The sequence below is a fragment of the Lithobates pipiens genome, unplaced genomic scaffold, assembly GCF_037356315.1.
Source record: "Lithobates pipiens isolate NorthernLeopardFrog02 unplaced genomic scaffold, aLitPip1_a1.2 Scaffold_24, whole genome shotgun sequence".
Lineage (NCBI taxonomy): Eukaryota > Metazoa > Chordata > Amphibia > Anura > Ranidae > Lithobates > Lithobates pipiens.
The window spans coordinates 4,631,451-4,656,645 of NW_027507786.1; the positions used below are offsets into that span (position 1 = coordinate 4,631,451).

The 25,195-nt window shown below is 41.4% G+C and overlaps 1 protein-coding gene across 1 annotated transcript in view; it reads right to left on the minus strand.

Moving 5' to 3' along the window:
* Positions 1-291: 291 nt before the first annotated feature.
* Positions 292-25,195, minus strand: part of TMEM86A (transmembrane protein 86A) — a 56,479-nt gene continuing 31,575 nt past the window's right edge. The window contains exons 2-3 of the mRNA XM_077453530.1: positions 20,301-20,565; positions 292-3,283 (exon numbers count right to left, since the gene is read on the minus strand). Coding sequence (XP_077309656.1) covers positions 2,856-3,283; positions 20,301-20,565 — 693 coding nt within the window. The 3' untranslated portion in view covers positions 292-2,855. The remainder of the gene's footprint in view (positions 3,284-20,300; positions 20,566-25,195) is intronic.

A 25,195-nucleotide genomic window follows, 5' to 3' on the forward strand; every position in this document is an offset into this window, starting at 1 on the left:
GATCATCTGTTGGTTTGGGGTTCTGAGAATGCAGATTTTAAGGTTATTTATTTTTGTTTAGTGGTTGAACCCAAAGGGCATGTTATTTTTTTTTCCTATGTAGCTATGAAGCTTCAGTGGGCATTTATCAGATTCTGGGGAGACTCCTGGGTTGATTTCTACAAAAAATTCTAAAATGACTAGATAACAGGCGCTAAATATGACACTCTTCGGTCTGATGTTTACAACTCCTACGATTCACAACATATGGGTACAAGCACCTGAGAAAGAAGTATCAATCACAATTCCCAATCTTGGGAACGGAAATAGCACCAGATATATTTGGTAATTATTATAACAGAGTTGAGATTTGATGGAAAAACAGGATTCTGTAAAATCCCTTTCTTCATTAGTTAATTGGGGGAGGGGAGGGGGGCACAGAACTGAATTTTCTTTTCTCTGTTGGTATACTGTTACCTACAGAAGTTTTGGACATTATGCAAAATATAAGAGACTAGCCCCCCCCCAGTGGCTATACCCACAGTAAAAGGCAGGAATCTGCTCCTCAGCACAATAAAACATCCTAAATCCACAGCACCAATTCAGACCTAGGCCTCTCACTGTATTGGGGTAGCCAAGGTGCTGGCTCAGAAAGCCCATCTCCACTCACTGTTAAAAGATACAAAGGAGTAAGAGCCACACTCCAGTGTCTGCTCTTCAATGCATTTATTTAGCCGCCCATCAACACTATATAGCTGCCTCCACGATGTCCCCATCTAAAGGCCACCACTCCTGAATGTGTTTGACCAACATTGGTTTGATCACCAGGATAATCTGAATGTGTTTCGCCAAAATTGGCTTGATCACCAGCATAATTTAAAGGTGTTTCACCAAAATTGGCTCGATCACCAGAATAACTTGAACATGTTTCACCAAAATTGGCTTGATCACCAGACCTGGCGATCAAGCCAATTTTGGTGAAACGCATTCAGAATCGGTTGTCGTTGGATAGAGACATCATGGATATAGCTACAGTATATATTGCTGATGGCTAAATAAGTGCCTGAAAGAGCCAACCTTGGAGTGTGGCTGTGCCCTGAGCATCCCTGGGGGTATTGCCAGTAGGAGACAGGCCCCTTTTGCTTTGCATACTGTGTCAAAACCTTCTCCAGTTGGCAGTATACCCACAAGTAGAAGAATGTTTAGCGCAGTGTCCTCCAATGAACATTTTAGTAATCCTCAACTCTATGTAAGGGTTCTCAGACAATAGGGTCCCTCAAGAAGGGGGTCATATTTGTAGCGTCAAAGTCTGATCAAAGGTCCTTTCTTTGCATTGTTAAAGAGTATTATCATTCATATCCATAAGCAGCAATCTTGGTAAAAGCTAACAAAACCCAAAATGTTTAATTTACTTATACAATGAACTTATTGATGGCTGAAAAACTTGCTGGCATTATACATACACCTTCACTAGAATCTTCTGCCTAGCCAACTACCCTGGTCATTACAATTACAAATGAGGGTTTTCATGGTCCTCAATGAATTTAAAAATGTAGGGTTAGGAGTGACACCTTCACTTTGGCCTTGTGGGAGGGGAAGAGACACAAACTGCTATATAGGAATCTCACTACTTAGAGATATTAAAACTCATCAGGTGATATGACCCACTGGGGATTACTCAAAACACACCCAGGGACATCCATCTAAAATTATTTAAATCATCTATTTTGAGTGACCATCTTCGCTTACGTGTAGACCTCTTAAATGGAGTGCTCAGGGAGAAAGGAAACCCCCATAAAGTAAATTACTTTTTACTTTCCCTAGTTTTTGGATGCCCATTTGGAAGATACATTAATCCACAAAGGTTCTAGGCATGTGGAAGGAAGTCAGGCAACTTCACCTTGGATTCCAGACATCATTGTAGTCAGCACAATTCCACTCTGCAGTATCCCCTCCCCTATCAACACTGCATGGTGCATGAAGCTGATTTGCAATTTGTAACCTTCAGTGTTTCTGCAGTTCACAACAAAGAAAAAAAGAATTATGCATAAAAAAACTGATATTATGTAACTACCAGATTCTCGAAATAAAGGGAAACCATTAAGGATAAAAGGATGGAATCTGCCAATGCTCACTTGATTTTAAAGGGTAGGCTGGGGGGGCCCTGAGGCAGTCAACCTCCCTGTTGGGTTCCCTGCCAAGTGAGTTATTGACCTAAATCAGTATGGCAGATTGGAATTCGTAATATTTAGACTTTTCTGACTGATTGCTTGTTCCAAGTTAGTAGGTAGCAAAGCCAGGATGAAGTTTCAGCGCCATTATTTTCCTCCTCGCAGGTCCCCTTTAACTCTTTCTTGAGTTTTTTTATGAGGTCCTACCACTGTACTCCATTTCTACAAAACCAGGGATGCAAGGGGACCAGCGGTCTACCGTTAAAATATTTTTTGGGAGCGCCAGCGCATGCCATTATTTTGCGAGCCAAGAGCTTCTTGTATAAAAAAGATAGATGGGGGGGGGGGAAGGTGGTTGGTTTCATGGTATCTGGACATCAAGGGATCTTCATGTGGGGCCCGTAGGGTGCTTAGGTTGCTGTAGCAAGCCCTCTGAAACAGACATGACAATTTATAGGTTGTGCATGATGTACAAAACATAGTTCAGAAAAGCTTCACATTGACCCAGCCTGAAGCGATGCAAAGAGCAGGCCACCCTGCTCTTTTAGCGGCCATGGCGCTGCGTCACCGACACAACCAAGTTTAAAGGGTGCCGGCGAAGCTTCAAAGAAGCAAAATCACGATGCACTGGAGACGACAAGATCCCTTTGCGAGAGGGAAAAGGTATCCATGTTTCCAAAATAGTTCAGTACTTTTTATTTTTTCTTACTTTTTTTTTTGATAATCATCTTCGTCCCTGCACTCAACTGCCGACAGAGAGATCAGCATCTGTGCGGCGTAATACGTGGCCATGATGATGGCTCGAGAGCAAGGGACGGGGAAGCAGAACTTGTTGACGGCAATGGTCAGGTCGGACACGATGAAAAGAACTGCACCGATGCACGCTGAGAGCTTGGTCCATGTCCAGAGGTCATTGCACAGTTGGACCCCGGCGATGGCTCTCCAGCCCATGAAGGCTATTAGGGCCGTGTAGGCTGCCACCAAGTATACAAAGGGGCCAGTGAGATAGATGTACAACAGGGTATATAAGAAGCTGGATATTAGGGCTACCACGGCTCCGGCACGCAGGTCCAGAGGCTTCATTCCGAAGGCAGAGGAATAAAGGATGTGGGTGATGGCGAACATCAGCAAGCCTGTGGAAAACAACAAACAAGGGTAAGTGTACAAATCTACATGAATGTCTTAGAAACTCTACACAAATGACGGTTATCCATATAATATTTTTTTTTTAGTAGATGATGAATAATAAATCATCCAGTGGTTTCTGATGTCTCCTAGGGACTCCCATGTTGAGATCGCCACATTAGGTTCTCCCAGTCTCAGGTGGCCTGCTTAATGTTAAGGCCAGGTTCACACTATTGCGAATTGGATGAGGCTTTCCATACATCCAATTCGGATTGCAGAAGATTGTGACCTCTCTAGTGAGCTGGGTCACACATTAACTCAATGGCTCTGGTGCAAATCGCGCAGGAGCCCTGTGCATGTTTTAGTCCGTTTTCAGGTTCGAATTCAGCCCAAAATTTGGACTCAAATCAGACCTGAAACAGTGAATAGAGACGCACCGGACTCCTGCTGTGAGTATGTATAATATATATATATATATATATATATATATATATATATATATATATATATATATATAGTGAACCCAGCCTAAGAGTATTTTGTATAGGCAGTAAAAGGAGTTGGGACACACAAAACTTATAGATGCTGCCATTGCTCCTTCTGCGTCTACAACTCTTGCCATGGCCATAGTTGGGCAATGATGTCACCACTATCCCAGACTCCCTTCCTTTATATTTGTCAAAGGAGGCTTACAGATTCCAATAAGCCCACCTACCCACAGACCTCCACAACCACCGGGCTAGAGTTGTCGGGAAAAGACCCTCGTCCTCATCAACAAGGTGCTTTGTCAGGGAGTGTGCAGCGGGAGGAATGTTTCTTACATTGGTGGTCAGTGGGAAGAATCCCCCTTACATTGGTGGTCAGTGGTAAGAATGCCCCTTACATTGGTGGTCAGTGGTAAGAATGCCCCTTACATTGGTGGTCAGTGGTAAGAATGTCCCTTACATTGGTGGTCAGTGGGAAGAATGTTCCTTACATTGGTGATCAGTGAGAAGAATGTTACTTACATTGGTGATCAGTGGGAAGAATGTCCCTTACATTGGTGATCAGTGGGAAGAATGTCCCTTACATTGGTGGTCAGTGGGACGAATGCCCCTTACATTGGTGGTCAGTGGGAAGAATCCACCTTACATTGGTGATCAGTGTTAAGAATGTTCCTTACATTGGTGATCAGTGGGAAGAATGATCCTTACATTGGTGATCAGTGAGAAGAATGTTCCTTACATTGGTGATCAGTGAGAAGAATGTTCCTTACATTGGTGATCAGTGAGAAGAATGTTCCTTACATTGGTGATCAGTGAGAAGAATGCTCCTCACATTGGTGATCAGTGAGAAGAATGTTCCTTACATTGGTGATCAGTGGGAAGAATGTTCCTTACATTGGTGATCAGTGGGAAGAATGTCCCTTACATTGGTGATCAGTGGGAAGAATGTTCCTTACATTGATGATCAGTGAGAAGAATGCTCCTTTACATTGGTGATCAGTGAGAAGAATGCTCCTTACATTGGTGATCAGTGGGAAGAATGTTCCTTACATTGGTGATCAGTGAGAAGAATGTTCCTTACATTGGTGATCAGTGAGAAGAATGCTCCTTACATTGGTGATCAGTGGGAAGAATGTTCCTTACATTGGTGATCAGTGAGAAGAATGTTCCTTACATTGGTGATCAGTGAGAAGAATGTTCCTTACATTGGTGATCAGTGAGAAGAATGTTCCTTACATTGGTGATCAGTGAGAAGAATGCTCCTTACATTGGTGATCAGTGAGAAGAATGTTCCTTACATTGGTGATCAGTGGAAAGAATGCCCCTTACATTGGTGGTCAGTGAGAAGAATGTTCCTTACATTGGTGATCAGTGAGAAGAATGTTCCTTACATTGGTGATCAGTGAGAAGGAGGAGGAGGACACACCCAAAGAGCTCTCTGTGAGAACCACCCATTTTTCAAGCCTGGGCCTTGCCTGCTAGCTCGGCCCAGGAATAATGCCTGATCCTGGGGGAGGCCCTGAGATGGATCCCCCTGATGACACGGGGCCCAGTGAGGAGGAGGTGGAGGATCTGTCTGTGGGTCCGGGCCCTGGTATGGATGCCAGTGTCTTCAGCCTTAAGGTTGTTAATCGCTTTAGGGCGATTGGGAGAGCGGAGGAGAAGCTGAAGGTTTTGAGAGCGGAGCTTAAGAACTTCAAAGCCAAATACTTCCAGGCCTGGAGTAAGAATCGCACCGCCATGAAGCCTGAGCTACAGGAATTAGAGGAAAAAGTAAAGCAGCAAACTTTATTGTTGGGAAAACTAAAAGAAAAAAGTGGAGCATTTAAAGAAAAGTTTGAAAACGAGAGAAGGTTTGTCAGCCAGTCCTCAGCATGTTCAGTGGATCAGCCTCAGCATATGGATGACCCGGGTCCATCTGCCTCTGCTCCTCTCCCCCCATGTAAGGCCTTGGAGTCGCCAGCGGCAACCAGCCAGGGGGTTGAGAGTGAGAATGGCACCCTGACCTTTATCCAGCGGATGGAATCCCCCCTGAGAGGAGACAAGCTTGTAATGTCTGATAATCCATCAGAGGTCCCGGAGGATGTTCAGAAAAATCAGCCAGGGAATGGGGATGGACCTGCACCAAATCCCCTGAACATGGATGTTGCTGCACCTGCATGTGCTGAGACCTGTAGTTCCACTACCACATTTGCTGCATGTGTTTCACACACTGTGTCTGACACCTGCAATGTGATTGCTTCACCTGAGCCTCTCTGTGTTCCAGCAGAGCTGATTGATGCTGGTGGGGGAGGGGATCAGTATACTGCACCATGTGCAGTGGAAGCCATGGATGTGTCAGTCCAGCCTGCACTGTCCTCTGCAGAAAGTCCTGTCCTGATGGAAGAGAACAGGCCAGCTGAAGATTCCACCAGCACAGCAGTGGGAACTGACACTGCTAGGAAGACTGCAGGACATGTGAATATACCAGCAAGTATTGACAATGACAGTCATGATAAAACAATGAATGTGGTGGGTGGTGGTGGTGATGGTGAAGGGGTTAATACTGCTGGGAAAAACAAAAATGACATTTCTCTCTCTGCTCAGAGGAAAGACTCATCGATTGTACAGACCAAATCTGTACAATCGATATCTGCTAAAGATGTCTCAGACAGTTCAAAACACACAAATATCTCTTCTGCTGGGAGGAATATGGGGAGTTATGCGTCTGTTGTGGGGAGTCGCACCAAGGAGGGTGGGGGGAATGCTGTAAATATTGGTGGTCACAATATAGGGGGGTTTGGTGGTGGGTATAGGAGGAGGAATGTGGTTCAGTTCAAGTGGGAGGGGGAGGGGACCCCACCAGTGAGGGGGAGGGTGGCAGAGTTGATTTTGGAAATGGGGTTTAAAGCTGTGGATATTTTTGCTTTGATTTGCCCAGTGGGGAGTTATGAGTTTGATTTATCTTTTGTTAAACCTGAGGGGTTGGATTTATTTTGGGAGCGACATAGGAGGTGCCAGGGCCTTTCGCAGTGGAGTGGTTTGGTGCCAAAGGTTATTTCCAGGCAGCCCCTGATAAAATCGGTGACCATCCTGGTGCGCAACGAATCCATACCAGAGGCTGATTTGATAGTATGGCTACGCCGATATGGTGAGGTCCTCACTCCACTGCGGAAGGTCCTGGATGAACATGGGATATGGACAGGGGCCTGGACGGTGTCACTAAAACTGGGGGTGCTGGGCAATGTAGTCCAACATCTGCCCTGCTCAGCTTTCCTGGGAAGAGATCGGCTGACTATATTTTACCAGGGACAGCCCAAAGTCTGCAATAAATGTGGTGAAAAGGGCCATTTTGCCTCTACCTGCACGCGTAAAAAGTGTTCGCTATGCCAGGGTCTGGACCATTTGGCAAAGGATTGTACCCAAATTCGGTGCAATCTGTGCCAACAGCTTGGCCATCCTTACAGTAAGTGTCCAGAGGCTTTACATAACCTGCCAGGATTGGAGGCTGAGCTGCAGAGGTTGGATAAGGAGGATGAGGCCGCTGGAACTGTTGTTGTCCCTCCTGTGTCTGTTCCATCTGTTTCAGGTTCTGTTTCCCCTGGTAATGTGGTCCCTGAGTCTGTCCCTCCTGTGTCAGTTCCATCTGTTTCAGGTTCTGTTCCCCCTGGTAATGTTGTCCCTGAGTCTGTCCCTCCTGTGTCAGTTCCATCTGTTGCTTCAGATTCTGTCCCCTCTAGTGATGTGGTCCCTAAGTCTGTCCCCCATGTGGTGGTCCCTATTCCTGCTGTACGTAGGTCCTCCAGACTAGCGGAAGCTGCTGGGGGGGCAGGTTTAGCGGATCTTCCTTCTCAGCCTCCAGTCCCCGTCCCTCGGCAGCGCAAACGTGGTCAGGGGAATGTGGGGGTGCTGGATGGGGGTGGGGCTGATGGAAGGGTGTCCATATCCCATGTCTCACCCTCTGTTGAGGGGGATTCAGATGATGAGGGGTGGGAGACGTTTAGGAGGAAGAAAAAGAAGAAGAGGAAGACAAATAAGGTGGTCATTTCTTCCTCAGAGTCGGACCCAGGAGGGGTTCCTCCTGGTAACCCTTTTTCAGTTTTGTCAGGTGATGGGATGTCTGATTTATCTTTTTCTTTATCATCCATGGATGAGGGGGAGTCACATAGTTTGAAGAGAGCTGTTTCTGGTGATGAGAGTGTGGCAAAGGTTAAGAAACGACTACCCCAATCATCCTGATGGCAGTTCCCACTCCGATAAAGGTGGCGACCATTAATGTCGCCAGCATGAAATCTGCAAGAGCTCGTGATATTGCCTTATTTTTGCTCAGCGAGTTTGATGCCGAGATTTTATTTTTGCAAGAGACCTGGCTCAATACTTTGGCCGATGTCCATCTAGCAAAAAGGGAGTGGAGATGCGGTCCCTCCTTTTGGTCTCTTGCGGCAGAGCCCTGCAGCGGAGTTGCGGTCCTTTTTAAAACCGATATGGTAACGTGCCGGCGGGTAATTGAGGTAGAGATTGGGAGATGCATGGTCTTGGACGTCTCTGTTAGGGGGCAGGACTTGCGTCTGATTAATATCTATGGACCGCAGTCAAGATGGGGCAGGAAATGCCTCCTCACAGAGATCAAGCCCTTCCTTTTTACGTCCCAGCAGGTTGTCTTTGGAGGTGATTTTAACACCATAATTAGGCCTGAAGACAGGAGAGGCTCCATAGACAGGCTGGCGTACGATAGCGTTTTTCTTAGAGATATGGTGAGACAAGCAGGCCTGGTAGATGTGCATATTAAGCACTGCCCTGGCAGCACGGGATTCACATTTCAGAGAGGGAATAGTCAGAGTAGGATAGATAGGTTTTTTTTAAAGGAGAACTCTGCTTTCTCGGCTCCTGAGTTGAGGGCGGTGGAGTTCTCTGACCACTGTATGCTCTCTGTGACTCTGAATGCCTCGGACACTCCACCCAGGGGAAGGGGTACCTGGAAACTGAATTCGGCTCTCCTGGAAGACGTAGAGGTAAGACAATCCTTTGAGGATTTTTTCCAGGCACAGGTTTCTATTCTGGACTTTTGCAGCACTAAGTCAGAGTGGTGGGAGCTTGTGAAACAAAGGGCGATTGGACTTTTCAAGGCCATAAGTAAGAAGAAGCAGCTTGGTATGTACATTGCCTACCAGCATTTGCGGAGGAAGCTTGATCGTCTTGTCTCGTATAGAGGAGATCCAGGGGAGATCTCTGAGGTGAAGTTTCTTCTTAGAAAGTGTCAATACGACCGGCATGCCTCCTTGGTTCTGGAGAGGGATTATGGAAAATATCACTCGCCTGATCCTTACCAGAACTGTAAGCAAGGCATAGCAGTTAAGACGGTCATAGGCCTGAGGGATAGTACGGGTTCCCTGGTGAAGTCCAGATCAGGGATCCTGGAGATCTTCAGATCATATTATGCAGACCTTCTGGGAAGAAAGGACCTTTGTCGGGACAAGATGGAAAGCTTTCTGGATTCTACTCCAGGATTGGGAAATGGTACATTGCCTTTGATGGATTTGACAGAACCAATTTCAGTGGATGAGGTAGTTCATGCTATAGAGAAGCTGGCTACCAAAAAATCGCCTGGGCCAGATGGGTTGACAGCTGAATTCTACAAGTGTTTTAAGTCCATTCTGGCTCCCTTTTTAGCGGAGGTTTATAACAGCTGTCTAGAAGAGGGTTCGCTCCCTCCCTCCATGAGGCAATCCGCTGTGATTCTTCTGTCAAAAGGTAAAGACCCCTCAATGATTGAGAACTGGCGCCCCATCAGTCTTCTCAATGTTGATAGAAAGATCTTGGCGAAGATTCTTTTTTGGCGCTTGTCGTCAGTGGCAGGCGATTTGTTGTCCAGTCATCAGCACTGCTCGGTCCAAGGTAGAAGTACCTTTTCAGCGGTTTTAGCTGTCCGGGAGGCTTTGGAGCGATGCAGGGCTGCTGGATGGAGAAAGTACTTGCTGGCATTGGATCAGGCAAAGGCTTTTGATAGAGTCAATCACGAGTACCTGTATTTGCTACTTGGTAGATACGGCCTGCAGGGGAGGTTTATAGATTGGCTGAAGACATTATATAAAGGGGCTGAGAGCTTCCCACTGGTTAATGGTTGGGTTGGACGGCCTTTTGAGGTTGGCTCTGGTGTGCGCCAGGGATGTCCTCTGAGCCCCCTGTTATATGTATTCGCAATCGACCCCTTCATAAGAAGGCTAGAGAGTGGATCTTTGTGCGGGGTGCCTTTGGGCATTGCTGGTGTGCCACCTTTGAAGGTCGTGGCCTATGCCGATGATGTGTCTGTTATTGTCTCTGGAACGGAGGAGGCGCAGGAGGTGGTCTCTATGATAGAGCAGTACACGGAGGCTTCTGGTTCTAAAGTCAACCATGAAAAGAGTGAAGTTTTCTGGATGGGTGATGAAGGTGAAAGCTTCGAACTTCCGGATGCCTTCCCAGAGCCCCAGCAGGAAATTAAAGTGTTGGGCATCAAATTTGGTCCTGGTGACTATGGTCATCGAAATTGGGAAAGCAGGTTGGTGTGTGCCAATGCCAAAGTAGCAAGCTGGAAGAAATGGAAGCTTTCATTGAGGGAGAGGGTTGACTTGATCAAAACGTACCTGGTCCCAATTTTTTTATATGTCAGCTTCGTCTGTATCTTGCCAGTATCTCTCTATGCAAGGGTGTACAGCTGTTTTTTCCAACTGTTATGGGGAAGTAGGCTGAACCTGATTAAACGCAATGTAACTTACCTGTCTAGGCGGGAGGGTGGCCTAGGAATGGTCAACCCAATAGTTTTCTTTTCTCTGCTGTTTTTAAAGTATAATCTTGGTAACATGCTAGCAGAGAACCCGCCGGGATGGGTGGGTATTTTTCAATCTTGTTTTAGGCCTTTTCTGCGATGCTGGGAAGATGGCGGGCCAGTGAAAAGTCTGAGAGTCCGACATGGCAAGCTCCCGGCTTATGTTGCCCCGTGTCTGAAAATACTTCGGCAGTGGCAGGTGACAGTGGAGGATATCAAGTCCCTCCCCAGAAAGCTTCTGGAGAAGAGGATTTTGGGCTCTGCTTTCAGTGTGTCACTGGCCTTAAGGGATTGCCCAGGCTCTGTAATGAGGGAGGGGTTGCGTTTAATCAATTTAGAAAGAATCCCCTTGAAGTTTAGGGATCAAGCCTGGCTCGCCTTCCATGGAAGGCTCTATGTGAGAGGGAACTTGAAGCATCGCCCTGTGGATGATCGGGATTGTCCTAGAGCGGAGTGTGTTGGTAAAGTGGAGTCTATGGACCACTTTTTGCTCCAGTGTCCCTTTAACATAGAGGTGTATAAAAGGGTGGGGAGGGCTCTAGGCATCCCCTTTTTCTATCGCATGAGTTATGCGGAGTGGGTGTATGGGGCATTCCCGACTCACTGGGATTTTGATTTGGATACACTGTTTTTAGTTAGTATAGTTGTCCGTTACTTCACATGGAATGCACGGTGCCAGATTACCCTGCGGAAGAAAGTCCTCTCTGTTGAGGTGGTGGTGCACGATATTCTGGGTGAGGTTGGGAAAATTCGGGGTCTTGAGAAGGGCAGGGAGCCTCGGGCAGTCTGGATAAGGGCGTGGAGGAATATCAGACCTGCCTTTGGTGAACTGCCCATCTCTGGGTGAGGAGCTCTTTTCTTTTTCTGGTTCTTTCACTCCCTTAGCTTTTGTTGGTTAGTATCTTCTTTTTGAAGAAGGGCTGCATGCATAATAGGTGCGGGATTGTTTCTTAACCTCACAAGTTTGATGTCTGGTGTAATGGTGTGAGTCGTAATAGGATTTATGTTATTGCTGTAAAGTATTTTTTATTTTTTTTGGGTTTGAGAGCAGTTTTGCTATATTTATTTTAATTTATGTAAATATGTATATATTTATGTATATTTATATATTGTGATTTTATGCTTAATGATTGCAAGACTTTTAATAAAGAAAAATTGGGAAGAATGTTCCTTACATTGGTGATCAGTGAGAAGAATGTTCCTTACATTGGTGATCAGTGAGAAGAATGTTCCTTACATTGGTGATCAGTGAGAAGAATGTTCCTTACATTGGTGGTCAGTGAGAAGAATGTTCCTTACATTGGTGATCAGTGAGAAGAATGGTCCTTACATTGGTGATCAGTGAGAAGAATGTTCCTTACATTGGTGATCAGTGAGAAAAATGCTCCTTACATTGGTGATCAGTGAGAAGAATGTTCCTTTACATTGGTGATCAGTGGGAAGAATGTTCCTTACATTGGTGATCAGTGGGAAGAATGTTCCTTACATTGGTGATCAGTGGGAAGAATGTTCCTTACATTGGTGATCAGTGGGAAGAATGTTCCTTACATTGGTGATCAGTGGGAAGAATGTCCCTTACATTGGTGGTCAGTGGGAAGAATGCTCCTTACATTGGTGATCAGTGAGAAGAATGTTCCTTACATTGGTGGTCAGTGAGAAGAATGTCCCTTACATTGGTGGTCAGTGAGAAGAATGTTCCTTACATTGGTGGTCAGTGGGAAGAATGCTCCTTACATTGGTGATCAGTGAGAAGAATGCTCCTTACATTGGTGATCAGTGAGAAGAATGTTCCTTACATTGGTGATCAGTGAGAAGAATGCTCCTTACATTGGTGATCAGTGGGAAGAATGTTCCTTACATTGGTGATCAGTGAGAAGAATGTTCCTTACATTGGTGATCAGTGAGAAGAATGCTCCTTACATTGGTGATCAGTGGGAAGAATGTTCCTTACATTGGTGATCAGTGAGAAGAATGCTCCTTACATTGGTGATCAGTGGGAAGAATGTTCCTTACATTGGTGATCAGTGAGAAGAATGTTCCTTACATTGGTGATCAGTGGGAAGAATGTTCCTTACATTGGTGATCAGTGGGAAGAATGTTCCTTACATTGGTGATCAGTGGGAAGAATGTTCCTTACATTGGTGATCAGTGGGAAGAATGTTCCTTACATTGGTGATCAGTGAGAAGAATGCTCCTTACATTGGTGATCAGTGGGAAGAATGCCCCTTACATTGGTGGTCAGTGAGAAGAATGTCCTTACATTGGTGATCAGTGGGAAGAATGTTCCTTACATTGGTGATCAGTGAGAAGAATGTTCCTTACATTGGTGATCAGTGAGAAGAATGTTCCTTACATTGGTGATCAGTGAGAAGAATGTTCCTTACATTGGTGGTCAGTGAGAAGAATGTCCTTACATTGGTGATCAGTGAGAAGAATGTTCCTTACATTGGTGATCAGTGAGAAAAATGCTCCTTACATTGGTGATCAGTGAGAAGAATGTTCCTTTACATTGGTGATCAGTGGGAAGAATGTTCCTTACATTGGTGATCAGTGGGAAGAATGTTCCTTACATTGGTGATCAGTGGGAAGAATGTTCCTTACATTGGTGATCAGTGGGAAGAATGTTCCTTACATTGGTGATCAGTGGGAAGAATGTCCCTTACATTGGTGATCAGTGGGAAGAATGTTCCTTACATTGGTGATCAGTGGGAAGAATGTTCCTTACATTGGTGGTCAGTGGGAAGAATGTTCCTTACATTGGTGATCAGTGAGAAGAATGTTCCTTACATTGGTGATCAGTGGGAAGAATGCTCCTTACATTGGTGATCAGTGAGAAGAATGTTCCTTACATTGGTGATCAGTGGGAAGAATGTTCCTTACATTGGTGATCAGTGAGAAGAATGTTCCTTACATTGGTGATCAGTGAGAAGAATGTTCCTTACATTTGTGATCAGTGAGAAGAATGTTCCTTACATTGGTGATCAGTGGGAAGAATGTTCCTTACATTGGTGATCAGTGAGAAGAATGTTCCTTACATTGGGGATCAGTGAGAAGAATGTTCCTTACATTGGTGATCAGTGGGAAGAATGTTCCTTACATTGGTGATCAGTGAGAAGAATATTCCTTACATTGGTGATCAGTGGGAAGAATGTTCCTTACATTGGTGATCAGTGAGAAGAATGTTCCTTACATTGGTGGTCAGTGGGAAGAATGTCCCTTACATTGGTGATCAGTGAGAAGAATGTTCCTTACATTGGTGATCAGTGGGAAGAATGTCCCTTACATTGGTGATCAGTGGGAAGAATGTTCCTTACATTGGTGATCAGTGAGAAGAATGTTCCTTACATTGGTGATCAGTGGGAAGAATGTTCCTTACATTGGTGATCAGTGAGAAGAATGTTCCTTACATTGGTGATCAGTGGGAAGAATGTTCCTTACATTGGTGATCAGTGAGAAGAATGTTCCTTACATTGGTGATCAGTGGGAAGAATGTTCCTTACATTGGTGGTCAGAATGCCATCCTTACAGACAGCTAAAAAGATCACAGGTATTATGAAGTTTGCTCTGGTTGAATAAGCTTAACAAAAAAAATAAAAAATCAAGCAATGTGATGCATCTTCCAAATCCCCATGCAGCATGCACCACAATGCACACCAGCGGGCGCATGTTCTGCACACCTTGATGTGCACCAGCTGCACTGAATGAACCCTCAGCCTCAGCCTTTACATAAACTGACTCTTTAATTCAGAGGCTTCTAGTGAGAAATAATCCGCATTACTTTAACAGATCGATTCCCGAGCCCGGAATACTGTCTCCACTGTATACCGCAGGTTCATTTTCCTTTTATACGAGTATTGTGTTGGCCTCATTGATAGAAGCCACAGAGCCAATGAAGTGTGGAATCCCGGGACGCATACAATGTGACCGGAGGGGTTACAATCACTCTCTATGTAGAATTTACAGAGCACTGGAGGCTGCCAATGATTACAGCTGCAAGCTACAGTTGCCGCCTCTCAGCATCTCCAATAAATAAAAAATCGTGGGAAAGACATGGGCGTCTGAGGAGGTGAATGAAGTCTTTGTGGGTTACAGACTAAGGGGCTCATGTACAATGCAAATCCTCCATCGCTGTGCAGAGATGCAGCGAGGCCCGGGAAGACAAGCGCTCAATTTATACAACTGCGAGTCTAAATTTATCCCCAAGGCCTACTGCCATTTAAAGGGTCGGTACACTCCAAACTGACACTTCCAGCTGAACTCGGGGGAAATATTCAAAACTACCCTTGCAGTGGGGCGGTAGATTTTCCTACCATTAAAAAGCAGTTTTGCTGGACTTAACCCTCGCTACCCCAGCCAGTGGTGTATTTTGGTTTTGTGCTGCCCTAGGCAAGACTAAATTTGGGTGCACCCCCATGTACAATTTGTCCCACCGCAGCCGCTTTAAAATTGTGCATGTCCTGCAACGGAGACAAATTATGTCAATTTTACTATCCATAGGTGGCGCTTTAAAAGCCTTTACAGTTACCACTTTAGATTTGCAGAGGAGGTCTGGTACTAAATTACTGCACATGATCTGACGTTTCGTGATTATACCTCACCTGTGTGGGATGATCGCTGCTTGTAAGGGTTAATCCTGTGTCTAGGCAGTTGTAATCCCAGCACGCGCGCGCGTGGAACTGACACAGGCTTTTGCCTTTGCATGCAAGGGTGGGGGCACTTTACATTTTTTCTTATTATAAATGTATTTTTTATTTTTTTTACACTGTTGCTTTCATTGTCTGTTGTCACTTTTATTACTGTCACAAGGAATAGAAACATCCTTGTGACAGCAATACACATGTGACAGGTGCACTTTATGGGGTGGTCTGGGGTCTATAACACCCCAAAAAACCCTCCTCTGCACTTAAAGCGGGAGTCCGCCGGGACTCCGCGTTTTTTTTTTTAAAAGCCAGCAGCTACAAATACTGCAGCTGCTGACTTTTAAAATGGTGTCCAGCGCGCCCGCGATGTCGGCACCCGAAGCCGACCTCTAGATCGTCTCTCGGGTGCTGCCGCCGCCATCTTGGGTATGGGAATCAGGAAATGGAGCCTTTCGGCTTCATTTCCCGGTTCCCTACTGCGCATGTGCGAGTCGCGCTGCGCAATAAGGACGGTCCCCGCTGCCTCTGGGATCTGTGCGTTTCCCAGCAGGCAGCGGGGCACTTGCGGAAAGGGGCGGGCACTTGCGGAAAGGGGCGTAATCTACGCCCCTTTCCGCAGAGAGCTATCCCGGAAGTGAGTGCAGATACCTGTACTGTACAGGTATCTGCACCCCCCTCCCCCCTGAAAGGTGCCAATTGTGGCGCCGGAGGGTGAGAGGGTTCCGATGAGCGGAAGGTCCACTTTAGGGTGGACCTCCGCTTTAAAAGCATTCAAAACATGAATATTTTTAAAAACTGGCGCTGATCAGTAAACAGGAAGTGATGTCATTGCTTCCGGTTTAGTGTTACCGAAGCGACCAGTCGGTAAGATGTTTAGCTGGCCGCTTGGGTCTCCCGGTGGGACGTGAGAGAGTCAGAGAGAGCCGCGGAAAACAGCGAAAGTTCCCTCCCACTGCTTGTAATAGCAATCTAGTGACCAATCAGCCATTTCAATTGCTATTACAAGAGAGCCGACTACTGGCTCTAAAAAAAAAAAAAACTATACCGGGGTAATACTGAATATGTCGTTACACCTGCAAGCTGCATGGTGGTTATAGTATTGAGGAATAATAAAAAATACTTTTTTTAAACATTTTTTTTTTTAAACTCAGGTATACAGTACAGTATATGAAATTTAAATGAAATAAATATCTAGTATCTGTCATTGTTCAACCAGCAGGTGGCATCACATTTTTTAATGCGTTTTCATGCTTTAGCTGTAGGAGAATGCTGGTTGTTAAACACAAATGCCTACCAAAAAGGAACGTACATGCAGTTTTTGATGCATTTTCAAGTCTATGGAGCCAAAAATGCACCGTGCTGATTTTGCATTATGGTGAGTTGAACTATTTAATTTTATATTACAATATAATAATAGAAATAATGCACTTCAATCATTCTGACATCAGAACAACCATGGTTGAAGCGCCAACACCAGCCATTGCCCCGATAAATTGCCCACGAAAATTACCCCCCACAGCCGGTCACCCGGGGTGCCAAAAAGGTTGGGGACCACTGCCATAGAGAATAAACACCCCTTCGTGCTAGAAAAGACAGAGCCTAACAGATCATCAGCCCATGGAGGCCAGCAAATGTAGAGCTAGTGGTGGGCTTGCTGATTAGACAGCACAGCGTGCACCACAGACCAGAGGCGTAACTAGAACCTTCAGTGCAAGAAACCATGACAGGCCCGAAACCAGGCCCCTTCCCACTGATCTCGGGGCCCTTAACTCCCTTCGTGGGACCATTTATTATGGTCCTGTAGCGGGCCACTTTCCTGCCATCTTGGGGCCCCCCCTACAGTGGCGGAACGCCAAAGCCCAGTCGCAAGTGCGACCTTTGTGACCCTGGTAGTTCCGCCACTGGTGTCAGTGTTTTTTTTATTTTTGTTGTTTTCGTTTTATATACTTTACCATTATCATTTTTTCTTATTTTACCATTTTATTTATTTTATTTTTTTACATATTTTTTTAGGACCCCCCCCCCCTTTGGCGAAATATTAAGAGTCTAAACAGACCCCCTGGTGTCTCACTTTTGAGATAGAGAAAGGGACTGAGGACAGATTCATCCATTCTTTTCTCTACAGCCTCAGCTGTACAGAAGGAATGAACAGGAATAGCTCTGCACAGAGCTTCCTCTTTATTCATAAACTGAGGCATAGTAAAAACAGTTTAGTATGCCTCATCTATGAATGAATAAGAAAAAAAAAAGTCAGTTAACCGATCACTAACTATTCATTAAGACAAGGAAGGGGCCAGTAAACGGTACGAATCACTAACGCTATCCATTAAAACAAATACATATACCAGCAATGAATGGTGTCTCCATTTTAAAACAGAGAAAGGTACTGAGGACAGATTCATCAGTCCCTTTTTCTGCAACTTCAGCTACACAGAATTAATTTTTATCTTATTTTACAATTTTATTTTTTATTATTTTTTTACACATTTCTTAGGACCCCCCATTGGGGAGCTTCCATGAAATATCAGATGTCTAAACAGACCCCTGGTGTCTCACTTTTGAGACAGAGAAAGGGACTGAGGACAGATTCATCCATTCTTTTCTCTGCAGCCTCAGCTGTACAGAAGGAATGAACAGGAATAGCTCCATTCATTCATAAACTGAGGCATAGTAAAACAGTTTAGTATGCCTCATCTATGAATGAATGAGAAAGAAAAAAAAAAGTCAGTGAACCGATCACTAACTCTATTCATTAAGACAAGGAGGGGGCCAGTAAACAGTACAAATCACAAACTCTATCCATTAAGACAAATACATATACCAGCAATGAATGTTGCCTCAATTTTAAAACAGAGAAAGGTAGTTAGGACAGATTCATCAGTCCCTTTCTCTGCAGCTTCAGCTGCTCAGAATGAAGTTGTATCTTATTTTACAATTTTATTTTTTATTTATTTTTTTACACGTTTCTTAGGACCCCCTATTGGGGGTGCTTTTGTAAAATATCAGGAATCTAAACAGACCCCTGGTGTTTCACTTTTGAGACAGAGAAAGGGATGGAGGACAGATTAATCCATTCTTTTCTCTGCAGCCTCAGCTGTACAGAAGGAATGAACAGGTATAGCTCTGTACAGAGCTTCCCATTCATTCATAAACTGAGGCATAATAAAAACAGTTTAGTATGCCTCATCTATGAATGAATGAGAAAGAAAAAAAAAGTCAGTGAACCGATCACTAACTCTATTCATTAAGACAAATACATATACCCGCAATGAATGGTGTCTCAATTTTAAAACAGAGAAAGGTACTGAGGACAGATTCATCAGTCCCTTTCTCTACAACCTCAACTACACAGAATGTATTTTTTATCTTATTTTACAATTTAAATTTTTATAATTTTTTTACACATTTCTTAGGACCCCCCATTGGGGAGCTTCCATGAAATATCAGGAGTCTAAACAGACCCCTGGTGTCTCAATTTTTAAACAGAGAAAGGTACTGAGAACAGATTCATCAGTCCCTTTCTCTGCAGCTTCAGCTACACAGAATTAATTTTTATATTTTCCAATTTTTTTTAATTACACATTTCTTAGGACTCTCCATTGGGGGGCTTTGGTGAAAAATTAGGAGTCTAAACAGACCCCTGGTGTCTCACTTTTGAGACAGAGAAACGGAACGGAGGACAAATTCATCCATTCTTTTATCTGCAGCATCAGCTGTACAGAAGGAATGAACAGGAATAGCTCTGCACAGAGCTTCCTATTCATTCATAAACTGAGGTATAGTAAAAACAGTTTAGTATGCCTCATCTATGAATGAATAAGAAAGAAAAAAAAAAAAAATCAGTAAACCGATCACTAACTCTATTCATTAAAGGGGTTGTAAAGGTAAATGTTTTTTCACCTTAATGCATTCTATGCATTAAGGTGAAAAAACACCTGACAGTCCCGGCGCCCCTAGCCCCCCCCCCCCCCCCGTTTTACTTATCTCACCCCTCGAAAGTCCCGCGCTCGTCCCCCTACGTCCTTTCCACCGTTCAGCCTGGCCGCTGATTGGCTGGAGTGGATGGATGGAAAGCAGCGCCGCCATTGGCTCGCGCTGCTGTCAATCACATCCACTGATGCGGAGCGTCGGGGGGCGGGGCCGTGCGATACAGCAAGCGGCTATAGCCGCCGGCTGTATCACGGGAGCGCACCCGCAGATTCTTCTCCTCATGCGACGGAGCTCGCATGAACGTGAGAAGCACCTGCGGGAGGAAGCAGTGTCAGCCGCCGAGGGACCCCAGAAGAGCAGGTTCGGGGCCACTCTGTGCAAAACGAGCTGCACAGTGGAGGTAAGTATAACATGTTTGTTATTTTTAAAAAATAACAAAAATTCACTTTACAATCCCTTTAACACAAGGAAGGGGCAGGTAAATGACACATTTACCAGCCCCTTCACTGCTCTCCTTCCTGAAAGATCCCCCGCAGAAGCAGTTGGAAGGTGGGGAGGGGGGCCAGGGAAGCACACAGTGGCCCTCGATATCATTGAGCCACTCTGAGGAGATCTCAAATGTGCTGTTTGTGCAAGACAGCCCAAGAATTTACAGGAACTGGAGGCTTTTTGCCAAGAGGAATGGGCAGCTTTACAATCTGAGGAGATAAAGAGCCTCATCCACAAATACCACAAAAGACTTCAAGCTGTCTTTGATGTCAAAGGGGGCAATACACGGCATTAAGAACGGGGGTATGTAAACTTTTGATCAGGGTCATTTGGGTAGTTTCTGTTGTCATTATGATTTAAAAAGAGTAAACACAGTTGATTGATAATAAATGGCTTCAGCCAAACACCAACCATGAGTGAAATAAATGTTTTTGTATTATCATTCATATTTTCTGAAAAACGGCCAAGAAATTATAAATTCTGCCAGGGTATGTAAACTTATGAGCACAGCTGTATGTACGTCCGTTGTGAGTTTACCCGCTGTTGCGGGAGTTTAGCATCACATAAAATCCATCAAAGGTCATTACTGTGTCTGCTGCGGAGTGAAAAATAATCCCGCGGTTTAGTTTACGGCGGTGAAGGTGGACGCCGATTCAGAAGGCCGCCTCACAATAGCTCCTCGCCTCGCTTCACTTACCGTGGACAAAATATCCCTGTTCCTGCCAGATCAGGAAGGCATCGCCGACCGCCGAGAAGATTAACCCGGCCAGGATCCTCTTGGCGCTCCGATGGCTGACGAGGAAATTGACCCCATGGGCCAAAAGGAACACCCAGAGGCAGAAGATGGGAAGACACTTGATCAGGGCGCTGAACCAGGACGGGCTGGAGGTTGGCAACCACAGAACAAAATACACGCAGGTGGCCTTGAAGAATGGCACCAGCTTGGGGCCCTCACATTTCACCTGTAGGGGAAGAGAAAGAGAAAACGGTCATATGGCAAGTATGGCTGCCTAAAAAAACAATAAAAAAATAATATATATATATATATATATATATATATATATATACATATACACACACATACATACATACATATACATATATATATATATATATATATATAGCTTAACCACTTTAGTTCTCGCACCTGTATATATATGCCTTAGCAACCAAAGCATTTTTCTGGAAACAACTGGCAATGTTGTTTTATTTTCTATAAATTTTCTAAATATTATTTTATTTTCCATGAAATCTATAGATAAGTAAGGAAAAATAATTGTATTTTTCAACCAGTTTGTTTAAAAAATTTTCATTCATTTTCATTAAAATCCAATACGCTATCTAAAATAAAAATAAATGTTTCACATTTATTTCTACTTTAACCTTAATCAGCTTAATGAACTCCTTCCTCCCCTTCTCCCCTTAGCTATTACATTTCTGCTTTTTATTTTTTATTTCTATTTTTTTTTTTTTATTGTAATTAGTTTTAACAAGGAAATGCTCAAAATTGGAAAGAAAATAACATTCATTTCATTTGCAAATAATTTGTTTATGTATTTTTTATAACAGAAAAAAATATTTTAGTATAGTTTTGATTGGGACAAATAATAAAATAATATAAAGTAATTTTAAAGAAAATGTAAATGATATTATTTTATTGTATTATTAGTCCCAATGAAAATAATTTTAGTGTCATTTTGATTGGGGCAAATAATAAAATAATATAAAGCCGTTTTAAAGAAAATGTAAATTATATTATTTTATTGTATTATTAGTCCCAATGAAAATAATTGTAGTGTCATTTTGATTGGGGCAAATAATAAAATAATATAAAGCCATTTTAAAGAAAATGTAAATGATATTATTTTATTGTATTATTAGTCCCAATGAAAATAATTGTAGTGTCATTTGGATTGGGGCAAATGATCAAATAATATAAAGTAATTTTAAAGAAAATGTAAATTATATTATTTTATTGTAATATTAGTCCCAATGAAAATAATTTTAGTATCATTTTGATTGGGGCAAATAATAAAATAATATAAAGTAGTTTTAAAGAAAATGTAAATTATATTATTTTATTGTATCATTAGTCCCAATGAAAATAATTTTAGTGTCATTTTGATTGGGGCAAATAATAAAATAATATAAAGCCATTTTAAAGAAAATGTAAATGATATTATTTTATTGTATTATTAGTCCCAATGAAAATAATTGTAGTGTCATTTGGATTGGGGCAAATGATCAAATAATATAAAGTAGTTTTAAAGAAAATTTTAATGATATTATTTTATTGTATTATTAGTCCCAATGAAAATAATTTTAGTCTCAATTTGATTGAGACAAATAATAATAAGACAATATAAAAAAAATTTAAGAACATTTTAATTATTTTTTAATTATATTATTAGTCCCAATGAAAATAATTTTAGTGTCCTTTTGATTGAGACAAATAATATAAAGTAGTTAAATTTAAAAAAGAAAATTTAAATGATATTGTATTATTATATTATTAGTCCCAATGAAAATAATTGTAGTGTAATTTTGATTATGACAAATAATAAAATAATATAAAGTCGTTTTAAAGAAAATGTAAATTATAATTATATTATTTTATTGTATTATTAGTCCCAAAGAAAATATTTTAGTGTCATTTTGATTGGGACAAATAAGTGTCATTTAGTGTCATTTTGATTGGGACAAATAATAAAGAATTATAAAGCAGTTTGAAATAAAATTTCAATGAAAATATTTTATTGTATTATTAGTCCCAATGAAAATAAATTTAGTGTCATTTTGATTGAGACAAATAATAAAATAATATAAAGTAGTTTTAAAGAAAATGTGAATAATATTATTTTATTATATTTTAGTCCCAATGAAAATAATTTTAGTGTAATTTTGATTGTGACAAATAATACAATAACAAAGTAGTTTTAAAGAAAATTTAAATGATATTATTTTATTGTATTATTAGTCCCAATGAAAATAATTTGTGTCGTTTTGATTGGGACAAATAATAAAACTTTATTACTTTTTCAGTGTTCCATAACAAGGAATTTACAATTCTGCTTTTTTATTATTTCTAATTTTTATCTATTTATTTTAATGAGTTTTAACAAGGAAATGCTCACAATTGGAAATAAAATCATGCATTTAATTTGCAAATAAATTTGTTACTTTTTTATACCAGAAAAAAATTATTTTAGAGTCATTTTCATTAGGACTAATAATACTATAAGATAATATCATTTACATTTTCTTTAAACCAACTTTATATTATTTTATTATTTGCCCCAATCAAAATGAGACTAAAATTATTTTTTCTGGTATAAAAAAATATAAACAAATTATATGCAAATTAAATTAATGTTTTTCTTTCCAATTTTGAGCATTTCTTTGTTAAAACGAATTAAATAAATAAAAAAAAAATTAGAAATACTAAAAAAAGCTGAATTGTAATAGCTAAGGAGAGAAGGGAAAGAAGGAGTTCATTAGGCTGATTAAGGTTAAAGTATAACTAAATGCAGAACTTTTATTTTTATTTTGGATAGAGTACTGGAGAGTAGTTTAAATGAAAATAAAAGTTACATATTTTATTTTATTATTTGTCCCAAAGGAAATTACTCTATTTTTTTTTTTAAGGTATCCGACATCACAAACTTAATTGCAAATAAATTATAATGTTACTGTATAATGGAACATGCCAGGAAATTATTCATGAAGACTTGTAAAGTCACTTTAAAGAAGAACTGCAGTCTGCTCACATAATTTGTAATAAAAATATCTTTGCCATTCTGAAGCTTCCCTCCAACCACTTTGCATATTATTTTATATATACTGTGATTCTGTACTTGCCAAATATGCTGCAGAAATCTCCCTCCACTGAGTCTGGCTGCAGCCATTTTAACTGTGGGCAGCTGAAGCTGCTGCCTGTACACTTCCTGGATTTACACAGGCACACACCTCCGGCTCTGCAGCTCTCATTGGCCCTCCTATGACTCATCCCCACTCGCTTCCTGGCAAACTCTCACGAGATTGAGAGAGAGAGCTGTGCATGATGTCATAAGCCTAGGCTAATGACCAGACAAGAAACAGGAAGTGGGCTGTATAAGGGATTCACTGGCAGAAAAAATTATGTTTTAGTATCCAAAGTTAAAACAACAACAAGGGCAGAAGATTTAATAGATGGAAAGATGAAAAAATGACTGAAGTTCCGCTTTAATGTTCCCTTTAGGACTGCCAGTTAAAATCAAGACAAGATGCAGACATACTGACGCGTTTCACCCCCCCCCCCCCCCCCCATCTATCCCCTCCGGGCCGCTGTACACAGCCTCCCTTTGTGCTTACAATTACGGTAATTCCTACAATGTGATTAATAAACAACCACAGTCACATCTGTCATAATGCATTTTGCTCGTGTTCACGATCAATCACTAATTATAATGATGAAATGACTTTCTGTGAAAGGCTTGCTCAGACAGGCCCCACAGAGTCAAACTAATATTTATAATCCCGAGATGAAAGGGAAAACTGAATAATCTGCTACCTACTTATAAATGCTTGAAATAATTGCAACTCTTTCAGGCTCTTTAAAAAAAAAAAAAAAGTGTGCAAAGTGCAATCAAAGTTTTACTAGTTCACGTCTGCAAAATGTATTACTGTATAATGCTGCATAGAAAAGGCCATAAAATAATAATAATATCACATATATTGTTTTTCTCTTTTTTTCTGTCAGGGTTTTTATGTATTCATGAACTTAATTTATGAAAAAAAAATGTAATTACTGTATAAAGCCCATACACACACACAGATATTATATATATATATATATATATATATATATATATATATAGTGTATGGGCTTTATACAGTAATGCATTACAATTTTTTTTTTTATAAATGACGTTCATGATCACATAAAAGCCCTGACAGAAAAAAAAGAGAAAAACAATATATGTGATATTATTATTATTTTATGGCCTTTTCTATGCAGCATTATACAGTAATACATTTTGCATATGTGAACTAGCATAAAACCTCAAACCTTTTTTTTAAAGAGCCTGAATATATATATATATATATATATATATATATATATATATATATATATATATATATATATATATATATATATATATATATATATATATATATATAGAGAGAGAGAGAGAGATGAATATATATATATATATATATATATATATATATATATACACATACACACACACTTATATAATATATCATACACACATTTTTTTTATGTCAGAGCTAAAGAATAAATATTATTAGGATGGTTCCTGTGCTGGTCAAAAGTTTTCCATTGATTTAAAAAGGTTAATACTGCATCTCACCACTAGATGGCTCTAAGAAGCATAGGAATATCTTATGTATATTATATATACATGTTTTTTATTAATTTTTTCTATCAGGACTTTTATGTATTCATGGAGGTCTATTTATTAAAAAAAAAAAGAATAATAAATTAGCATAGCAATTTGCCCGGTGAAAGTGCACCTACATTCATTCTGTACAAATCAGGTAAAAGAACAAATATTATTAGGATATTTTCTGTGCTGGTCAAATGTTTTC